This window comes from Numenius arquata, chromosome Z (assembly GCF_964106895.1).
Source record: "Numenius arquata chromosome Z, bNumArq3.hap1.1, whole genome shotgun sequence".
Taxonomy (NCBI): Eukaryota; Metazoa; Chordata; class Aves; order Charadriiformes; family Scolopacidae; genus Numenius; species Numenius arquata.
The window spans coordinates 52,943,943-52,965,925 of record NC_133616.1 but is presented as its reverse complement, the minus strand read 5'-3'; the positions used below and the strand labels follow the sequence as shown (position 1 = coordinate 52,965,925).

Here is a 21,983-nt window from a genome sequence, read left to right as displayed (position 1 = left end):
GAGCTGTTAAACAGATGATATTCTCTGGATACCTACCTCAAGGATCTTAGCTCCAGCAGCAATAGATCATACAAGATTTTCAAGGTCAGAAATGCATTAGGATATAGTCATGTAAAGACAACTTCTGTGATTGTCAGTAACTTCTGTCTTCCAAATAAACAATTCTGGTAAAAAACAATGTTCAGCTTTGCTGGTAGTATATTTTTTGCATAACTTGGCAGTTTCTGTATGTATTAGCTGTACATGCTTAGAAATAAGTGTTTACCTGGAATTAATTTGAAACTGCTGAGAGTCTGACTATAAACCGTTGTCAATTGGACTTTCATCATAGTTAGAATGAAATTAACTCTGCAGAAATCTGTGGTTTGGGCACAAAGACTTATCTATGCTTGGGGTACTCTCACCTCATGTTCACTTCAACAAAGCAAATGTTTGAATTACTGCAAATATTTGCATGTGCTCTTAATATAGGCAGTAATGATGAGATGTGCCTAACACAAACAGTGTTTCGTGCACAGGTATTATGTGTATATCAGTATGCAAGCTGGGGTGTGGATTGTCTCTGCAAGTGGAAAATTTCTGTAGTGAGAAGCACCTTGTGATTCACTGGTGAAATTGTGTCTGTGAGAGCAGCTTCACAGGCAGGAAGAGTGGCGGAACACAGTTCTACCACTGCAGTTTCCAAAGTTTCTTCTGGCTTTATCTCTTTCCTTTCTGAAGTACATAAGGACACTAACTTCACTACCTCAATTTTTGTTGGTATTATTTTTGACATGTCCAGAGTAGCCTCTCTTATTAAACCTAGCTGTGGAAATGAGGAGAGGTTGGGAGAGAGAATTCAGGGTGCCCCTGAAGAGACATCTAATCTTTGCAAAAGTAAGCTGTAGAGAATGTGGAGGTTTCTATGTCATGAATATAGTTGTGCATAAGATAGCAGGAATGATGGAATTAAGATCATTTCAACTATAGTTTGTACTGTTCTGATAAGATGAAAATGTCAGTAAGTGTCATTTGATCTCTGACCATAGATGAAAGTCTGTTACTTCTGCTGTAAACCATGACCATTTTTTATTGTTTAGACTTGTATTTGTTAGTTACATTAATTAGATACCTTACAGATTTAAGAAGACAGTAGAATTTCTGCAGTGCCTTAACTCAGGAGGAGGTCAGATATATTTTTCAACTCTCTTCTCACTGGGTTCTCCAATTGAAGATATTGGAATATCTGCAATTTTGGAAAATTGCAAAGTTGAATAAACCTATTTGCCTGGCTGGATGCAGACAGAATGGATGCTATGATCTGCAAGTATCTTCTCCTAGGTTGTTTTGGCATCAGATTGGTGGATTGCCAGGCAGGATCTCACAATATACCAAGTGTTCCTTATTCTGGAAGACTTCTGTGAGGAGCCGAGAAAAAAAAAACTTGAGATTTTGCTACAGGAGAGTGGCTTCAAAAGTGAAGATTTCTCAGAATGTAACCTACACTTTATAAATGGAGATTCCTTAGAGTAATTGACTGTCAAATTTGTAGTGGTAGATGCTGTAAGTATAGGTATACCTATATATACCTACCTATAGGTAGGTGCTATAGGTAACATTTCTCATGTTATTCCAAGCTGCTGTCTGAAGTTTATTTAGAAGCAAGGGGATCTGCAGGATGTAACTTCTCAAGTTAAACTGGTGATGTCACATTAAAAAAAATAAGTGAAGGATTTTAATAGGGGTTGTTCTGTAGGTTTTGGGGTTGTTCTGTACTCTGTTGTGATATTATCCAGCTCTTAAGTATTGGAGTCAGTTACTGGCAGGTACCATTCTCATTGTACCTCAAAAATTGAATAATTTAGGAATTCAAGGAAAGTGACCAGAAAGCTGAAGGAGTGGATTGAGAATTACATGCCAGGATACAGTTACCTAGCCAAGAATAAAGTACTTCGGGGTGATAATTGATTGAGGTGCAGGACTCTAGCTTTGAGGAATACCATGATGTGTTTTTTTTCAGAGCAAATATTTCATGTCAGCAGCTGATGAATGCTGTTTGTAGTGCTTGGATTAAACTTTGTGTTGAGCTTCTTCCAAACCTATTTTTCCTTTCTTCTGATGTTCTTATAAACAAATTAATGCTTTTGAAGAAAGAAGACACTTTCTTAACTTGTGTAATATGGCATTTCATTAAGTGTCCCTAATCTGTAAGATGACACTGCCTGCGTGCTCTTCCACAGTGCTAAGCATTTGGAGATCTTGGCAGTGTATAGCAATTGTAAAAGTCCATACTGTAGTTTCTTCCAGTTAATCCAGGAACTCTAGATAAGCTGCTGGGGCTCTGAGGAACATCTCAGGAATGAGAAAGTACACAGGAAATACTTTGAATGGTCTAATGACCTGCAATCAAGACAAAGTAGACCTTAGGTGTAAAGAAGAAGAGAACCACTAGAGAAGTGGTGTGTAAGTAATAGGGTTGTGAATCCTTTTGTTTTCCTCCTGCAACAATTGTAAGGCATTGTCTAATTGTACATAAGAAAAATTGGATCTACCATAGGATCTAAGTTGCTGTATGTGGGTCTCTTACCTGTACTGAAAGATGTCTGCAAATCTGAAAAAATCTTCAAAACTCTACCTGTAAAATATATTTCATGTGAACAATATTTCAGGTGCAGTGTCATACCTCTTTCTTATTGAAAAATTAATGTAGTTTTGTAAGCTTTGGGAAAGTAGGAGGTGCTGGATTGCTTCAGAGTTTCATTGCTCTGCTGAGAAATATAAGTGAAGTAAAGTAGCTCCCAGCTCTAGCACATGCAGGAGAGTCTGGAGGGAAAGTAGTTAACACTTACTGTTTCCTGTAGGAACTGGTGTGTTGTAACGGTTGATAGAGAGCTCAGAAAACCTGTTAAAATAGCAGTTGGCTTAAAGTTGTACCAGGAATGTGGGCATTCTGTTCTGCTGCATGGGCTGAAGGTCTCTCTGTCCTTGCTCCCCAGTGACACCACCTTGAAGACTACCAAGGTAAATGGATAGTTTCATGCTCATATCCAGCCTCAGTTATGGATATCTGTAGACTAGAAGGCTGTGCTGCTTTTGTGGCAAAACTGATTTGGGAATGCATGTCAAACATGCAACTAAACTTGAGAATCCATCACAGTGTGCAGTGAGGCAGTTTTAAAGAGTATGTGCTTAAGTAAGATATAACTACAGAATACGCAAGTATGAGGCTGAGTTTTTGCTCATAAGCATCTGAGAACTTGAAATAGCTCAGCAGTTTAGTGGGCGAAAACTACCTTTCTGTGTGGAATTCAAGTGGAGTTCACTGGGAAACTGAGAACAGAGCTTATAAGTTAGTCTGAAAATGTAAAGAAAAAATTGAGGTTTTCAGTGTTATGAATGCACTATGTCTGTGCTTCCAAGATGCAGAAGTTTAGGTAAAACTGAAATATCTCTGGAGTCTCCGGCTTCATTGTTTAGGTTTTCTTCAATAATATCTTTATATTCTAGCACTTTTTTCCTTTTTTTTTTCTAATGGGCAGATAATTGAAGCACTTATTTCAATGAAGATCTGTCAGATTTGTTTGTACTTTTGATTTTCCCTTTATCCTTAAAATTCTGTTTCATGCCTTTTATAACTGCAGCATGGCATCTGAACCTATGGTAAGGAGTAGTGAGACCTAATGGGTTTTGATGCTCCCTCTCCTTGTCTCTTAAATTATGAAGTTAGATATGGTTTATCTGTTTTGATAAAATGCTGTACTATTAGGCACCTGCTTTATTCTTGTAGTTCAGCAAATAAAGAAAAACCTACCTATAAATTGCTGTCATGTTGATTTAGAAAAACGTCTTTTGTTAAAGCTTAATTTCCAAATTCTTAGAACTCTGCAAAATAAGATTTTTTTTTTTAGTTGTTGTTCAGTTGTTAGGTTCCTGTACTAAGTATTCCTCTGCAACTGGAAGTTTCAGACTGTTTTCATCTGGCTATTGATCCTTTGTGCAAATGAAGTTTTCCAGATGTTTTTGATGTTTATTTCTGAATGTCTTGCTCTAGAGCAAGGCTGAATGTCTCCAGAGTAAGGATGAGGGGCTGCAGAAGGCTTCTGTCTGAAGCAAGGTGATGGAAATTGTGGTACCTGTCTGACTCCTGTGGTGTAAGTCCGATTGCTTGGCAACTCGCTTCATTAAAATTTAACATGAGGGTTTGAGAGATCCGAGTTTTGGCAGGATAGAGCAATTTTTGGGTCCATTTTTGGGTCTTTATTCTGCCTTTTAGTGTTTCTACCTGCAACAAACAGTTACATTGAAACCACAGTGATTGTTTTATTCAGTTATTGTTTCTCCCTCCAACTGAAATCAGGTGGTCTAAATACTGACCTTGATGTTTCTTTGGTTTCTATACACATGAAAATAGAGATTGTTTTTTCTCTTTGAAATTGTAGGTGACTGCTTTTAGTTCTAGGAATAAAAATAAACTCTTCCTTCCTGTCCTTAAATTTCTTAATATGACTGGGATTTTATGGCAAAATAATAGTGAAGCTGATGAACTTAAATTTGTTTTCTACAGCTTGCTTGCTGCCTTGCTATCTGGTTTGACAGACTTAATTTTTTTTTCACACTTGTCCCAGGCAATACTTTCCTTCTTAGTGTGTTGGATTAAAAATCCAATTGTGCAGTGTTTTTCCTGAAAATCAGAGTTACTTTTGAGGACAGGTTTGAACAGAAATATTTTTAAACCACTTTTTCTTAAAAAAAATCTTGTTTAAGAGTTCTAGGTACTTACAGCAGAAAGACTAAACACTGAAGATTCATGAACTGTGATCTATAAATCAGTGATGGCTTTTAGTATTTAGTGATTGAAAACTATTCAGGAAAATTATCTGACATTATTTCAAGTAATTAGGGTGGTTAGTAAGTGATTCTGAAAAGTAGGTTGAATATATGTGTAAAGGATGGCTAGAACTGTCAGGGAAGTGTTTAGAAGGTAATCTTCTGATAATCTTTGGTTCTTCATGCATATGCGGTATGAGAAGAAAAGAAAGAAGAAACAAGTAATGAAGCTAAGTGAAACCCTTCTAATGACAGAAAGAGAAAGGTAGCCATTTGGTACAGCTGGCAAATGGCTGGGTTACCAGTTCAGGGAACACATGAGCAACTAGTGAAGAAGTATGTTCCATGGGGAATTGGAAAGAAGGGGAGAGAGGAATGGAACAAAGTCAAAGCCTGACCAAAGTAGGCATGAAACCTTTTTTCCTTTAGGTCACTGCATTTCCTGCAGTACTTTTCTACTATAGCTTTCACATTATTAACATGCCTGCAAACTACAATTGCTTCTGGCCTGTGAAGCTGTTCTCTGTAACAAAGAGTGGGAGTAAAAGTGGTTGCCAAGGCAGTCTGTTTATGTTCAGAGTAAGAAAAATGCCTGAGAAAGTAGTAATATTCGAACCTGGGCTACTTAAATGAATATACTGTAGGCTTTTAATCTCGTCTTACCATTTTCTTAAATAAATTTACGTTATCATTCTCTCTTGTGTTCAGAGAAATTCCTAGACCTCTTGTGGTGTTACAGAAAGATAAATTTCCTTTTAGGATACTGTAGTGTGATTCAAAATGATTATTTTGAAGATAGGCTCTAAGTTTGAAAGTAGTGGTGTGCTCCTCTCTGTAAACTTAATTGGGTGACAGAGAGGAATCTAGGTATGGCTGCTTGCTGTGTATCAGACATTGCTGCTTTCTTTAGTGAAGAGAACAACTTTTTTCCCCCATCTCGTTCCCATCTGCTTTCTGGATGTATTTTCCTGACTTGAAAAATCTGTGTATTTCCAGACCATCTTGTGCAAGTCTCTACTGTGAGTCTCAGCTATCCTGAGACATGTAATCACAAGGCATTATTGGGAGAAATAGAACACTTGGTGCATGAAAACTTCTTTCTTTTTTTCCGCTTCTATGTGCTGCAGGGGATAAAAGCTTGCCACGTTCTCTATTTGTGCAGTATTTGAGTATGAAAGGGTCAGGAATGAGTCTGGTAGTGCAAAAGGAGGTAAAGCTGAGTGTGTATTCCGGACATGAGAGCTGTGGATAGCGTATGCCTAAATACAGTATTTAATTCCTGCTAAGTTTTTTGCAAAGGTGAGACTTTACAAGGAAAACTGAGTTTTGCCTCTGCCAGCTGTGTTGAATATTATTTTATCTGCTTGAAACAGTGTCTCATAGAAAACAGAACTCAACACTATTAAGTCTTCAAGCTCTTCAGCTTCTCTGCTTAGTTGAGCCATACTACTCAGTTCTCTCCCATGCCTGATGGGACATGTCTTGTTTGTTTTTCCTTTTCTTGTCACTCTTAAATAACACAAAGGTTTATTTCTGAGAATACTACCTCTTAATTCTTGCAGGACTCAATAGAGAAGTACCAGTTCTTCTGTTTAATTTCTTTTCAGGATTTCCTCAGTGTTTCTTACATGAATGAGTTTTATAGTTGCATTTCTGCCCCCCTGGCTTAATTCTCTTTCACTTGGAGTTTGCCTGAGCTGCATATTTCTGTTGTCTCTTTAGTCCTGAAAGAAACTTGGGAACCTGGTCCTGTCCTATTAAAAGAGAAATTTTGCTATTGATTTTGCTAGATACGGGATTTAGCCCAGTGCTGTTACTTTCTTGCCCTGGTGCTGTTTACAGCTTCCTCTGTTTAAGTATTTTTTGGTTAATAGAATTCACATGCTGTTTGCCATTTTTCAGATTAAGAGTTCTTAAATCAGATCATGTCTGGTGCCAGTTCCCTTTGCTGCCACATAACAAACTTTGTGCTCTGATAAATGTGTTGCAATTTGTTTAACTGTAATGTGTTTACAGTACTTTAGCAGGCTTTCATGTTGTGATAGTTTTGATGGTCAAATCAAATCATATTAATTGAATGATAAGAGACATATGAGACAGAGTATCAAATATTAGATTAGAAATCCAAATATGCTTGGTCAAAAATCCTTACAGTATACAATGTTTCTAGTTCTACTTTAAAAGTCTTAGATGTGTCTGGCAAAATGTTTCACTGTGAATCAGTTCTCATGACTGGTTAAGAATTCTGATGGTTTCAAAATCTTTAGATTTTAAATGTAATACTCAGAGAAGATACTTGACATTTTTTGTTGAAAATGTAGAAGTCTGGTACTCCAAGTGAAAACATCTTCGTGCAGCAGGAGGCCAGGACTGAAAACTTTAACCTAATTTTCTGTCTGAATTTAAGGAACAATTAGTGAAGACTCTGATCAGGATATTAAGCCTAGAAAACACTATTTATTGTCAGTAACTATTTAATATGCTGTTTTATTTTGGCTAATATGTCTGGTGGGTCTGTTTCTGTTTTTAGGTGTTTGCAATAACTTGCAAAAGTAATAAAACAGGAAATAGGCATAGGAAATATTATTCATACATAATAGCTTGCCTCCAGCAAAAGGTGGATTCCATGTTATATTTTTCTAAACAAAATTAATTGGATAGAAACAGGGTAGGCTAGTTAAAATGTGTTTTAGAGTCGGTCCCCTTCAGCTGCTTTCTCATTTTATCTGAAGGAGTTTCCCAGTATTCTTATGAATTAGTTAAAATCCCTTTTTTGGTCATGCTTGCTTCCTGGATTTTGGGACAGGGGTGTGCATTATTTGTTTGTCTTTTCAATGTAGACAAGTTTGTTTTCTATGGGAGAAGGATGGGAAGATATTCCACCTAGCTTGTCAGGAAACTAGGGTTTTTTTGCATCATATGCTGTATAATGGTTTTTGGTAATGATGTCTAGATAGTAAGTCTGCAGTTTTCAGCAGCCTGTAGAGCCGTTCTGTTTTATATGCATGGTGTCCCAGCAGTATATTACAGAGATGAAAGAATCTGCAGATTCTTTCATGTAAAAGGTCTACAAAGAAAGTGATTGCTCTTTATTGTGTAGAGAGAATATATGTTTAATATTGACAAGAACTGATTGAGCTTATGTGTGTGTCCTTGTACAGAACCTATCTTGGGTCAGAGTAAATGAGCAATATTTAAACCCCATCTTGAAGAAGTATTTGTATAGTATTTCCTTTTTCAGTGATTTGGTACTTGAGCAAATGAACTTTGTGATGACTTTTGGACAGTAATCAAGAAATTCATATTGATGTTTTTTTTGTCTGGTTGGAATTTTTTTGGGAAAAGGCAATATTTAGAAGAAAGTTGCATGCACAGGGTTTACTAGTTGACTGTTACATGATCCATCTGGGATTGTAAGAAGACAGTTTCCCTCTTTCAGCCAGTTTAGACTAAGGTGGTAGTGAAACCACCAGTGTTTCTAGTATGTATTTAAACAATTAAAATGTTCGCTTGGTGTTTTTACCACCATCAATGCAAATAAAGTTGTTCTTGGACCTGCTCTATAAATGTCATTGGTGTCATGGGATGCCATCTACTGGGCATGATTGGTACCTGATGAGTACATATGAGATACGTAGAACCTGTCTGTGAAAGCAATAAATCCTAAAGTAAGACTACTTCAGAACTTTTTCATTAAGATGTTGAACTACAAATACTTTGTTAACATTTCAGTATGTTTCTTGAAGGAGTAGAAACAGCCCTACCTGTTACATTTAGATATTGTGGCCTTCCTCTCAAAGTTGGATCTGTAGAAGAGATGTTGAGTGACTTTTTCAGTATTCAATGAATTTTTGACAGTGTTTTAAGGAAATATAAATAGTTATAATGGTCGTCTTGTGCTAAAATCAGCCAAAGAACTACATCATTATTTCTATAATCATATAGAAACAGGTGGACTGACTTCTGTAGGTTACAAATTCACATTAGGAAGCAGCAAAATGAAGCTAACTAGCACAACTTCATTTCATCTCTTACACATAGGCCTTAAGATAATAAGTTTAATTACCTGGCCAGATATTAGTTTGCGTGTGGGACACTCCTCCCTGACTGCCTCAGTGCACAGAATAGACTGCTCTGAGGATGAGACATGTATTCTATTGCACATCTGAAACAGATATGAGGCAGTGAGCTGTGTGAGGTCTTGTTATGGTGTCAGAATTGGGAGGCACGGTGAATGAATGGATCGAGGAATTCCAGAGAGAAAAGGACAGTTTCATGGGAAAGGCAGGTGACTGTTGCCGTGGGGAGCCATCCTTCTACTCTGTGTGATTCCTGCATAGCGTGGGCCTGTTTTACAGTGATTACTAATCACTTGTTCCTGATAACCTAGATGACTGAAACCATTTTTTATATAACTTCTACAACTTGGGATGTGAAAGAAAAAATGGAAAAACTCCCTTTGGTAGCAAGTAGACTGAGGTTTATGTGTTAGGACTAAGACTGGAACTTGCTGGGCCAGCCCTACTGTCTGATTCTTTCTTTTTTTGATGAGCCCTAGACAAGTACCAGACACTGCAAGTGGGCTTCATGAAACGTGTTGATGACAGGGAGATGACAAGATTGAGGGGTCTGTTTCTACTCTGGCCTCTGAAGAGGAAGGAGGAGCGCTGTTCAGAAAATAAGTCTTCTTGCACTTCTGGCCTAATGTAGGCCTGATTCCCTCCCTTTCCTCCCTGCTTTCTTCTGAATTCCAAGTCAGCGTCATCTCTGTCTGCATCTTCCTTTTTGCAAACATGCTAGTCTGGTTGCTATGTCTTCCAGTCCACTATAGGAAGATATTGCATGTTCAGCCCTGTTGCACACAGGACATGTGAGGGAATGGAGAATTTTTAGTTATTTCATGGGCACGATGTGTGAATTTTCTGTTCAGCACTTGGGGCTACAGGAGTGATGGATTATGCTCTGTGTTGTAGGTCTTCTTGCTGTTTGTTTTCACAATCTGCTTTAGAAAACGTGAGAAAAAATGAAAGTCAGAGTTCTATGGTTTGGCTGAATTTCTGGTGAAACATTCATAGAACAGAAGTTTCTGTTTCTAGAAATTAACCTCTCAAATTAGGCAGTAGTCTGCATTAAGAGATGAGGCTATTAAAGTAAGAAACATTTGGCATTTCTTTTTTTTAATGCTATCAAATGGCATATATTTTCCTATCTTTAGTCTTAGGAGTAATATCAGGTAACAGAAACTGTTAGTCATTGAGGGAGCTGCTCTGGAGCCGGCCTGACCTGCAGCACATCCGCAGATCTCAACAGACAGGGGTTTTTCCTTAGGTAGGGAAACGTCAGGACAGCAGGGAGACCTACCAGGAGCTGTCAGCTCATGTGGGAGATGCTGATGAGGCCTGGGCATTGCCAGAGCAATTGTGGCCACCCCCATGCCTGTACAAGCAGCCTGGGTAGTGCAAGCAACCAAGAGTGCAGGCAAGCAGAGCATGGGGCGTCATCCAGGGCCTGGCTTGGCAGTTTGTGCAGAGGGCAGTCTGGGAAGGTGCCTCTTCAAAGGATGGGCATTCCACTGGCGAACTGGGAGACTTGAAGTAACCCAGCAACCAGACACTATTCTGTGACCACTTGCACAGGTCAAGGGCACTTACAGTACCTGATCCTCAAGGCAAGATGGTGGGCACTTGTCTGAGAGCAAAGGCTACAGGTCTGACTTGGGGACCTGCCCCGTCTACCCCAGCAGTGGCTAATGCCTCCACCCAGACAGAGCTGCTGGAGGGAGAGGCTGCAGTGCAGACCTTGGACTGCAGGAGATGCTTCAGCCTTTCTCCTGGAGCAGGAATAGGTGGCAGACCTGCCTACAAAAGGTGTGCCCAGGTGGAGAACCTCCTGCATCAGGTGGCTGAGCTGCAGGAGGTGGTGATGAGGCTGTATACCATCAGGGAGGCTGAGAAGGAGTTAAATTCCTGGTTCCAAGTCCAGTCTGCAGCGGACCCACAGCCAAACAACCAAAAACTCCCCTACTGGCACACATAGAAGTTGGGGGTGGGGGGCAACAATGCAGAAGAATGGAAGCTTGCAAAAGCAAGGACCAGCAGGGCAAAGACTTCCCCTGAAGCCTGAGGTACTCTTGCAGAATGGCTTCACTGCTCTGCAGACGGAAGAGGAAAGACCAGTCACACCAGGAGAGATGCTGGAGCTGAGTAAGGCAGCCCAAGAAAAAGCGATGTGTGTTGTAAGTGACTGTCTTCTCAAAGATACGGATGCACCCATTTGTTGACCTGATGCACTCTCTAGAGAGGAGTGCTGCTTACTTGGGGCTTATACCAGGGATATCACTGAGAGACTATCAAGCCTTGTACAGTCCTCTGGCTGTTATCCACTGCTGTTGTTTCACATGGGCACCAGTGATACCGCCAGGACCAGTCTGAGGAGTATCAAGGAGGATTACAGACTCCTGGGAGCAGCAGTCAGGGACTCTGGAGTGCAGGTGGTTTTATCCTCAGTCCTCCTGGTCAAAGGGAAGGGGATTGATAGAGCAAATCAAACTTGGCAAATCAACAAATGGCTACAGGACTGGTGCCACAGCCAGGGGTCTGACTTCTTAGACCATGGGATTCACTTTGAGAAACAAGGTCTACTGGGGCCTGATGGGGTCGACTTGTCAGAGAAGGGGAAGAGCATCTTTGGCCTAAGGCTTGCCAAGCTGGTGAAGAGAACTTTAAACTAAAGCTGCTGGCAGAGGGGAACATCAATCCATCCCACTCTTACCAGTATGATGCCAGTGCCCAGAGCCTGGAGCAGTATCACAGGTCAGCAGGAGAGCACCTGGAGTGCAGCACAAAGGAATCCCAGCCAGTAAGTCAGCTTTATTGGGGGCCCAACTTAAATGTCTCTATGCAAAGGCAGGTAGCATGGAGAATAAACTAGGAGTTAGAGATGTGTGCACCCCTGCAGGGCTGTGATCTTACTGGCATCACAGAAACATGGTGGGATGGCTCCTATGACTGGAGTGGTGGGATGGCTCCTATGACTGGAGTGGTGGGATGGCTCCTATGACTGGAGTGGTGGGATGGCTCCTATGACTGGAGTGTTGGAATGGAGGGATACAGACTCTTCAGGAAGAACAGGCAGGAAAGATAAGGAGGAGGTGTTGTCTTCCATGTCAGTGACCAGCTGGAGTGCATGGAGCTGCATTTGCAGGTGGATGAGGAGCTGACTGAGAGCTGCTGCGTCAGGGTTAAAGGGAGGGCAGGAAAAGGTGATGTTGCAGTGGAGGTCTGCTACGGGCCGTCTGACCAGGAAAACTGAGTGGCCAAGGCCCTCTATAGACAACTAGGAGCAGCCTCACATTCACAAGCGTTGGCCCTCATGGGGGACTTCTCCCTCCAGTAGATATTGGGGTGGTTGAACACAGCAGGGCATAAGGAATCCAGGAGGTTCTTGGAATGCGTTGATGATAACTTCCTTTTCCAAGTGATAGAGGAGCCAAAGAGGAGAGGTGCTATGCTGGACCTTGTTGTCACCAACAAGGAGGGGCTGGCTAGTGGGGAATGTGAAGCTCAAGGGCAGCATTGGCTGCAGTGACCACGAGGTGGTGGAGTTCAAGACCCTTAGAGCAGTGAGGAGGGCACTAGCAAGCTCACTCCCCTGGACTTCAGGAGCACAGACTTTGGCCTTTTTCAGGGATGTGCTTGGTAGAGTACTGTGGGATAAATCCTGGAGGGAAGAGGGACCCAAGAAAGCTGGTTATTATTCAAGGATCATCTCCTTCAAGCTCAGGAGCAATGCAGCCCAACAAAAATAAAGTCAGGCAAAAATGCCAGGAGGCCTGCATGGATGAGCAAGGAGCTCCTGGACAAACTTGGACTGAAAAAGAGGCCTACAGAGGGTTGAAGCAAGGACAGGTAGACTGGGAAGAAGACAAAGAAATTGGGCAGCCAGGGATCAGGTTGGAAAGGCTAAAGCCGAGATAGAGTTAAATATGGCTGGAGGCATCAAGGGCAACAAGAAGAGCTTGTATAGGTCAGTTATAAAACGAAGACTAGGGAAAATGTGTCTAGAAGGAAACAGGAGACCTGGTCACCCAGGATATGGACAAGGCTGAGGTACTTAACAGCTTTTATGCCTTGGTGTTCACTGTCAAGAGCTCTAGCCACACTACCCAAGTCGTGGAAGGCAGAGGCAGGGGGTAGGAGAATAAGGAACCCCCCCACTGTAGGAGAAGACCAGGTTCAAGACCATCTAAGGAACCTGAAGGTGCATAGATCCATGGGACCTGATGAGATTCATCCATGGGTCCTGAGCAGAGTGGCAGATGAAGTCGCTAAGCTGTTATCCATCATATTTGAGAAGTCATGGCGGTCTGGTGAAGTTCCCACTGACTAGAAGAGGGGAAATGTAACACCCCTTTTTTAAAAAGGTGAAAAAGGAAGATGTAGGTAACTACAGGCTGTTAAGTCTCACCTGTGTACCCAGCAAGCTAAAGAAGCAGATCCTCTATGCTAAGGCATGTGGGAAATAAGGAGTTGTTTGGTGATGGCCAGCATGGCTTCACTATGGGCAAACGCTGCCTGACAAATTTGGTGGCTATTTATGACAGCATTACATCATCTGTGGGTAAGGGAAGAGCAACTGACACTATCTACTTGGACTTGTACAAAGCATTTGACGCTGTCCTGTGTGACATCCTTGTCTCTGAATTGGAGAGACATGGATATGACGGATGGACCACTTGGTGGATAAGAAGCTGACTGGATGGTCACACTCAAAAGAGTTGTGGTCAATGGCTTGATGTCCAAGTGGTGACCAGTGCACCCTCAGCAAGTTTGCCAATGACACCAAGCTGTGTGGCATGGTCGGCATGCTGGAGGGAAAGAATGTCATCCAGAGGGACCTGGACAGGCTTGAGAGGTGGGCCCATGTGAACCTCATGAAGCTCAACAAGGCCAAGTGCAAGGTCCTGCACCTGGGTCAGGGCAACCCTAAGCACAAATACAGAGTAGGCAGAGAATCGATTGACAGCAGCCCTGAGGAGAAGGGCTTGGGTCCTCCTGGTGGACAAGAAGCTGTGCTCACAGCCCAGAAAGCCAACCATATCCTGGGCTGCATCAAAAGAAGTGTGGCCAGTGGGTTGAGAGAGGTTCTGCCCCTCTACTCTGTGCTGGTGAGACTCTACCTGGAATACTGTGTCCAGCTTTGGAGCCCCCAATATAAGAAGGAGATGGACTTGTTGGAGTGAGTCCAGAAGAGAGCCCTGAGGATGATCAGAGGACTGAAGCAGCTCTCCTATGAAGACAGGCTGAGAGAGTTGGGGTTGTTCAGCCTGGAGAAGAGAAGGCTCCGGGGAGACTGTATAGCAGCCTTCCAGTACCTAAAGGGGGCCTACAGGAGAGATGGGAAGGGACTCTTTATGAGGGAGTGTAGCAATATGATGAGGAGTAGTGGCTTCAAGCTGAAAGAGGGGACATTTATATTAGGTATGAGGAAGAAATTCTTTACTGTGAGGGCGGTGAGACACTGGAACAGGTTGCCCAGAGAGGTGGTAGATGCACCATCCGTGGCTGGCAACATTCAAGTTCAGATTGGATGGGGCTTTGAGTAATGTGGTCTAGTGCGAGGGTCCCACTCCTGTGCCTGGTATGGGAGATTGGAACTAGATCATCTGTAAAGTCCCTTCCAATGTAAAGTATTCTTGGATTTTATGATTAGAAACAACTGTACCAGTTAAGTAGACTGCCTTGTTTTAAGGCCTTGGATTGCTATGTGGCACGAAGATACAGATGAGACGGTTGATGTTAGGGAATTTATCTTACAGGCAAAAGCCCAACCCAACCAACCGAAAAAAAAAAAAAACACCACAAAACCCACACCAACTCACTGAAAGTGCATCTTACGCTGAAATTGAGAGATGCATATTAAAAGTACAGTTACTTATGATCATCAGAATATAAAAATAAAATGCAATGCACAGGTTGCAACCTTTTGTACCACAAAAAACACAGCACAACTTTGTAATTTTCACTTGCGTGCTTAAGTTGGGGTTCTTGAAAGGTAATTTTGAAAGGTGGAAACATTAAAGTTTTCCAGTCCCCTTGAAATTCAGTGGTACTTTGACATGTAATTCTACAGTCTTTGAGAAGAGGTAATCCCTTTAGTACGTTAGGTAAGGTAGGAAGAAACTCTTCAATAACTGGCACTTTTTTTCTGGAGAAGGAATCAATGACAGGCTAATTTTGTGTTCATGTTGGACATTAAAGAAGTTCCGTGATCCTTACTCTGACACCTGATGAAATAAAAACAGTACCTAAATTACAGGCTGGAAGGTTGGTTTTTCGATATTTTTTTTTGCTGACCAGAATGTTAAATGGTGAAACTACTATTCATGAATCTATATTCCAATGTGTTGTTAAAACAAACGAGTTTAATTCTCTGGGATAGCACAAGGATTAAATACTGCCTTCAGGAGCTAAATGTTGCTATCTTCACTGTTTGAATATTTCAGATGCAGGCTTTTTATGTGTTTTAAATGTTTTCTAGTGATTAGCGGAGGGCATTTTCTCTGAATTCTCTAAAAATCAAATGCTATATCCAAAGCATTGATAAAGTTTAGTAGCTCGCATTGTTTGAGGCAAGAGCATATTCTGTTGTCTCTATCTAACTTTGACCAGTTGAGTTCTCCACAGTTTCTTGTGTCATTTTTATCTGGGCCAGATTATTGAGCTTTTAATAATATTATTCGGATTGCCTATAGAATCTGAAGAGGCCAAGTATGGAAAAAAACCCTTTGCTCTGTTACAAATGGGTGCCTGTCCAAGGCAGTAATGGCTTGGGACATTTAGGACACTTTAATTGATATTGTACTGTAGCTTTGCTTGTAACTGTAAAAACAAATTAATCCTGGTGTATGCAGTATTTGAACTGTGTGTCTGTCCAGCGCTATTCTCTCCATTATGAAATCACATTATGTGCTCTCCTTGGTGTCTCTGTTAAACCCAGGAAAAGTTCTTTCATTTTAGTTAATTCCGTGCAAAACCAATTCTATGTCATAAGAGCAATTTATATTTGGCTGTTAGAATCAGAGTATGAAAGGTGTTGGGGAGAGAGGTTTTTTGGCTTTGTGGTTGTTGGGTTTTTTTAATGACATCATTATTCAGTGCGCTACATATAAAATGTGTGCGTGATGTTATCTTCCTTGAAGTAGTTTGCCTGGATTAGGTGAAGATGTGGGATGACTTGACAGAAAAGTAGTGAGAATTTTGTATTGAAGGGCTAATTTTATTAATGGGACTGCTAGGTATCTCATGACTCATTTTACTGAAAATGTGAAGCTGGAGAGACTGAGGCTGTTGATACTGCTAAAGAGACTTACAGAACTTGGAAGGTTGATAATTAAAGTGAACCCAAACTCCTTCGGCTTTTAGCACAATGCTACCCTCTAGTGGAACAGTGTTACATTAGAAAACCCCAGCGTTCTTTGTCAGTGAGCAGTAAGGTTTTGATTAGATGTGTTGTGCAGTATGTGTGTGTACTTGTATAGCAGTAACAAAGTAGAAAATTTCAGGAAGCCACCTCTATTGTCTATGATAATGAAAATGTAATCTGTAACTAAAATGGTTATTTCTGAGACCGATCACTCCAAATCATTGCTTTGCAAAAGGTGAATCGGAAGTCCTCATTCAATAGCCATTCATTCAGGGTTAGTAGAATTTCATTCAAGGGTTCTTTTAAAAGTCAGTACCATTTCATGCAAGTCAGAAATGTATGCTGACTACCTAAATCCTTGTCACGCATTGTTTGGGCTCGGCTCTTGGTTGATTTTTTTGGCTTTTGTTCCTGGCTTCGAAGTGAACCACTCCAGACCATGTTTTCTTCTCAAAACCTGTGATTTTATAGATGCATCTAGTTTGATCTAGCATTCTTGAATCTCTAACATACCTGCTGTATTTGCAAATGTAAGGTAAACGCTGGTAAATACTGGATAGGCATCTAGTGAAAGACATGTTGTGCTGACTGGAATGTTATCTTTGAGTGTTTGGGGCTTATGCAGGGAAAAGAAATGAACTTTAGGAATTTCAGTTGGTGTAAAGAGAAGAGAAAAACACAAAATCATAGCTTTGATAAGGAAATAAGTGTTTACTGTAGTAGAAAGAATAGGGTGTAAGGAGATTATTTGCCCGGGTAATTCAGTTTCCAGATCCCAGGTTGGATAGATAGATGAGGTTTTGGCAGCAAGTAATAGGCTTGAAGAGGAACAGGAAAACCTGGAATGGACCTGGTTTTGTGACTGTTGTAAAAATGGAAGAATAAATGAGTAACCTCTGGAAAAGAGGTCCTATTCGATTCAAGGGGTGGTCTGGGGATTTAAGTACGGGTTTAGCTCCCAAACTGAGGCTTTTAATTTAATTATCACTTTCCCTTTTGGTTTTCATTCTCCGCTACATCAAAGGATATGAAAGTAAGGTGGTACATTCCCTGATGTCAGCCTCTTTCTCAGAGTGAGCATCTGGTAGTTGTGGCAAAATACTAACCTTGAAAGATGTGGAAAGCATGCTGTCTCTTTAACTTTGTTACTCTTTTGGTCTGACTTCACCAGCCATAGTGATGTATTATTCTAATGTTAGTTTTTCTGTTCAGATTGTAGACTTCCTGATAATTGATCATAAGAAGCAAAATTCATCTGTTGTTTGAAGACCTTGTTGTACATTTCCACTGGAAATGTTCTTAAGTTTTAACTACAAACATTATGCTGCAGTTTATGACTGGATTTCTTCAAAGGTAGAATTACAAAGTGTATGGGGGTTGCAGTTTGGAATGATATGGAGAAGAATTTCTTCATGAAAACGTGTAAATGAAAACTTCTTAAAAACATGTGTCTTCAAGTAGGAACAATCTAGATGTTAGAACACGTGACAGGAGGAGTTTGTTGCAAAGAGGCTTACATCTGCATTAAATCAACTGTTTTGAGCTTAAAGAAAAAAAGTAGGGAAAATGCAAGTTACTGGAGAACCATGGTGTCGTACTTCATCTGAAATGCTGTTAGTGTCTGATGCAGCAGACTAGTTTAACCTAGAGTCTTATTTCAGTGTGATGTCTGATTTGCTGATCAGCTGTTTTCTAGAAAGTTTAGTAGGCAACAAAAAGACTTGCAGTGCTGCCAATAACTTATAAGTGTTTTGTGTATAGCATGCGTTGTTGGGGAGATATGGATGCTGCATAGGTAAAATTTTATGGAAAAATCATATGGAAAAAAGCAAACAAACCATCTGAAGTAATGAAATTCCTTCTACAAAGTTAATAAGCAGGTGTTCTCAGAAGTTAGGTTGCTCTCAGTGTTACAATCTTTGATTTGGACAGATCCTTCAGAGTTTATGGATGAAATTTTGGAGAAAAACATGTCAAGTGAGATTTTTTTTTTTAAAGAAAAACTTTGAAGGTGGTAACACAGCTATCTTCAAAATGTAATTCTTTGAAGCTATTAACAAAGATTCTTGAAATATTTTCTTCTGATACACTATTCCACACAAAGTGATGCTTTCAAAGTAGATACTGAGTGAGGCAACTAAAGAAATAGGTTCAGTATTCATATAAGCACGGTGCTTAAACATTAGAAACAATTAGATAATGCTGTAAGCTATCCCTGTAGGTAAAGCAACTAAAGGAAAAAATGGTAAAATAATTTTGTCCACTGTTCGTGTAAATGTTTTGTCCACATCACATCTAAATGTGGTGATGCAATTGTTTGAACAAGTAGCAGAAATTGAAAAGAAATTACTTATTGTTGCATTCCTGTGTTACATGTGGTAAAGCTTCTGTTCAGATGCTACAGAGTAGAGTAGCACAACAAAAAAATGAAAAAAATAAAAAATCCTGTAATTAAAGTCAGTCTTCTGTCAGGCTTAAAAAAATAGGGAGGTGGCTAATGTGACTATAACTGTCTGGCAGTTTTATTTCTCTCAAGTTGTCAGTGCTAAGCTATTGAAGAATATGTCTTAGTGATGCTGAAAGAGGATGTTGGTCAAAATCCTGCCTTAATTGTATACACTGGTTTCCTCCATGGAGGCCCTTAAGTTGCTGCTGCAATTTAAGGAAGTTTGTGTTAGACTTGACACATTACAGGATGATGATACTTAAGTAACCAAGAGAGAACTGAAACCATGCAGAGAAAAACGAAAAGCTTTTGGAAGCTATAAAGCCTTTCTCTGACACATGCAGTGTGACTACCTTACAGTGCAGAAGTTTGGCTTGAGAAAGAAATAGGGTGGAGAGAACTGATGCAGCCTGACTTCAAAAAACACCTTAACTTTTTTCTGTTATTTAAAATGGTAAAAGGTCCTAATTTCTACCCCACATACCATGTGAGGGATGGTTATGGTGTTCTTCAGAATTAAATTGCTAGGAAGTGTAGAGGGGAAAAAAAAAGCAGGCTGAAAAGCTAGTGGATTTTTGTCAGTGGTTGGTTTGCTTATTGCTGTTTTTTCCTCCTGATCTGCCTTTCAGCTTTCAAGAGTGGCCCAAGATTCCTAACTGAATAGTCAAAAATACCAGTCATTGCTACCAAGTGAAGGGCCTGTAGGAAGGTGCACCTGAGGAGATTTTATAACTTATTATTATTTCAGGTGCTTGGGTTTGGCCTTATTTTACTTCAAGAATTCAAAGTTCTAATTGTGGGAGAGCAGTGTCTTTTAAAGACAAATATATTTAAAAATTGAGTCAGCTGCACATGTCAGATGACTGGCTCCTTTTAGTTGTTGAGAGGCAATAGCAACAAATCTGCCTCTTATTTAAAAAAGAAAGGTGCACTTATTGCTGTTTTAAAGCAATTTTATTTGTTTACAGGTGTCAGCTGTGATGCATGTTTAAAAGGAAATTTTCGAGGTCGCCGATACAAGTGTTTAATTTGCTACGATTACGATCTGTGTGCAACTTGTTATGAAAGTGGTGCAACAACGACAAGGCATACAACTGACCATCCAATGCAGTGCATACTAACAAGAGTAGATTTTGGTAAGTGATAATTTCAAACTCTAGTACTTTGCTGATATGTTGTGTCTACAAACATAATATGGATTTTCATGTTTCTACTTACTTCCCCCATTAGCACACTGAAAGTAAAAGCAAGTTGTCCTCTAAAAACAGACATTATTTTCTTTGATTTTAGCATACAACAACTGATTTATATATTTCCTTTAATTGGTGCATATATATTTTTCATTTATTTTTTATTTTGGTCCAATAACAGCAGGTAATAAATATACTTAATAACAATGGCTACTCCTAATTAACTTCTAGTTCAGAAGATATGGCAACCTGCTCCCCTGAGTATGCTTTACTTCAGTGCTACAGTGTACAAGCAGAAAAATCCTGGTGAGATTTTGTTAGATGTTTATTCACTGGTGGCTTATGTGGAACTTCAGGTACAGCAGGGATAGTGATGGACTGTACTGAGTATAAAAGACTAGTGGCATGGACTAACATGGAGTCTTGGAACTCCTTTGAAGATCTACTGATTTAAGAATTATTCCTGACTGTAAAGCCATGTCAGTATAAAAATAATTGTTCTTGTCTTCTACCCTGCTTGTTGTTTCTATTGCATTTTATTTGTAACAGGTTGTAACTCACAAGACAATTCTGTGACAAATCACTACTCTAAGACCTTGCTGATGCTGGTCATGTATTTTGTTTTTGTTATGACCACAAGGCTAGCATTGTAATATGATTTTTTTTTTTTAGCAATTCTGGCCGTATTGTTCTTTGTTTTGAATTCTTTAAGTATGATAACTTCTGAAAAGCTGAAGTCTTATGGATTGTAAACTGCTTCTTTACCTTTTTGATTAAAACAAAAGCATAATCTTCTTCTTTAATACTTTAAAGATTAGAGAATAGCTATACATAGAAACACGCAGTTGTTTTATCAAAACAGCCTTTAAATGAAGATGTCCTTCATTTTCTTCTAATTCTCAGGCCTCCATTTGCCTTAGAACTGCCTGGTCATGACTTCAAAAATCCAGGCCCTGGGAATCCAGGGTTCGGAAGGAAATAACTTAGTGCATTGTCAAAAATGTGTGCCACCATTTTAGCTTGCACATGTTTCTTCTTGGGCTTCTTTTTTTTCTGGTCTCACTAATGAGGTAAAATTCTTCAAATTCTCTAAAATTCAGGATTCTGGTCACTGTTTGAGATCCACAGTGCAAACTTCTTAGCCCCTTAGCAGCAGCTGTTCTTGGATGTTACACATAGACTAAAAGGACAGCATTGCTGTAAGCATTAAAATCTCATCGTAAGGGTAAGAGGACTGAAACATGCTTGCTATGAAGCCTTAAGTTAACATGTCAAAGCATTCAGTGACTGCGCTGAGGAAACTTTTTTTTAAACACTACTCTCTTAAAAAAATGCTGATCATCGGAACCCAAGAATGTCTAGGAAATACATCTTGTTTCTTGCAATTTGGATATTTCTCTTTTGGAAGTCTTTGACAAATGTATCTTTTGGTTTAATGCATTTTACTTGTGTGTTTTGGGGGCAGAAAGGGTTTATTTTTTACTTTTTAAGTCTGCATGAAGAATACAGGTGGCGAGGTAGAAGATGGTTCATAGTGAAGTATTGAGATGAGTAATAGGATTCCAAGGGCTACATCTGCATTACTTGATGTTTATGCTACTGTGGCTTCTTTAAATACGAAGAATAATAAAACAAGCTCTAGGAATTTCATATGGCTTGATATCTGAGCTTTGCTCCCACAGAACCACTGTTAGTAAAAAAAGCACTGCATCTCAGCTCTGCAGCAAGGCTCCTGGTTTGATTAACACTGTAGAACAAGATTGGGGAAGAGTACATCACCACCACATCGTGAACCATAGCAAAGGTTGATGGCACTCAAGTATTTGTCACCTTGTAAGCTTACATACCGGAGAATGAATTAGGGAATACTTATAAATAGCATAGTCCTTAGGGCTCTGCAAGGTCTGTGACATCATTCTTAAAATGTTCTTGTTCTATAGTACCCTGTAGAATGTAAGACATGAAAGAGTGTGTCTTCACAGTATTGTATCAATGCTTAGAGAAACTGTGGTAACTTTTCAAAGGGCCTTGTGTAGCTTAAGAGATCATGTGGCTTTAAGGAACATCCAAAAGATTAGAAGCTAAAGAATGTTTAGTTAGGAAATCAATAATGAATG

At 39.9% G+C, this 21,983-nt stretch overlaps 1 protein-coding gene across 1 annotated transcript in view; it reads left to right on the top strand.

Annotated features, from left to right (window-relative positions):
* The window catches only part of LOC141477089 (E3 ubiquitin-protein ligase KCMF1), a 57,848-nt gene that overhangs the window by 9,687 nt on the left and 26,178 nt on the right, over positions 1 to 21,983 (top strand). The window contains exon 2 of the mRNA XM_074166144.1: positions 19,645 to 19,812. Coding sequence (XP_074022245.1) covers positions 19,645 to 19,812 — 168 coding nt within the window. The remainder of the gene's footprint in view (positions 1 to 19,644; positions 19,813 to 21,983) is intronic.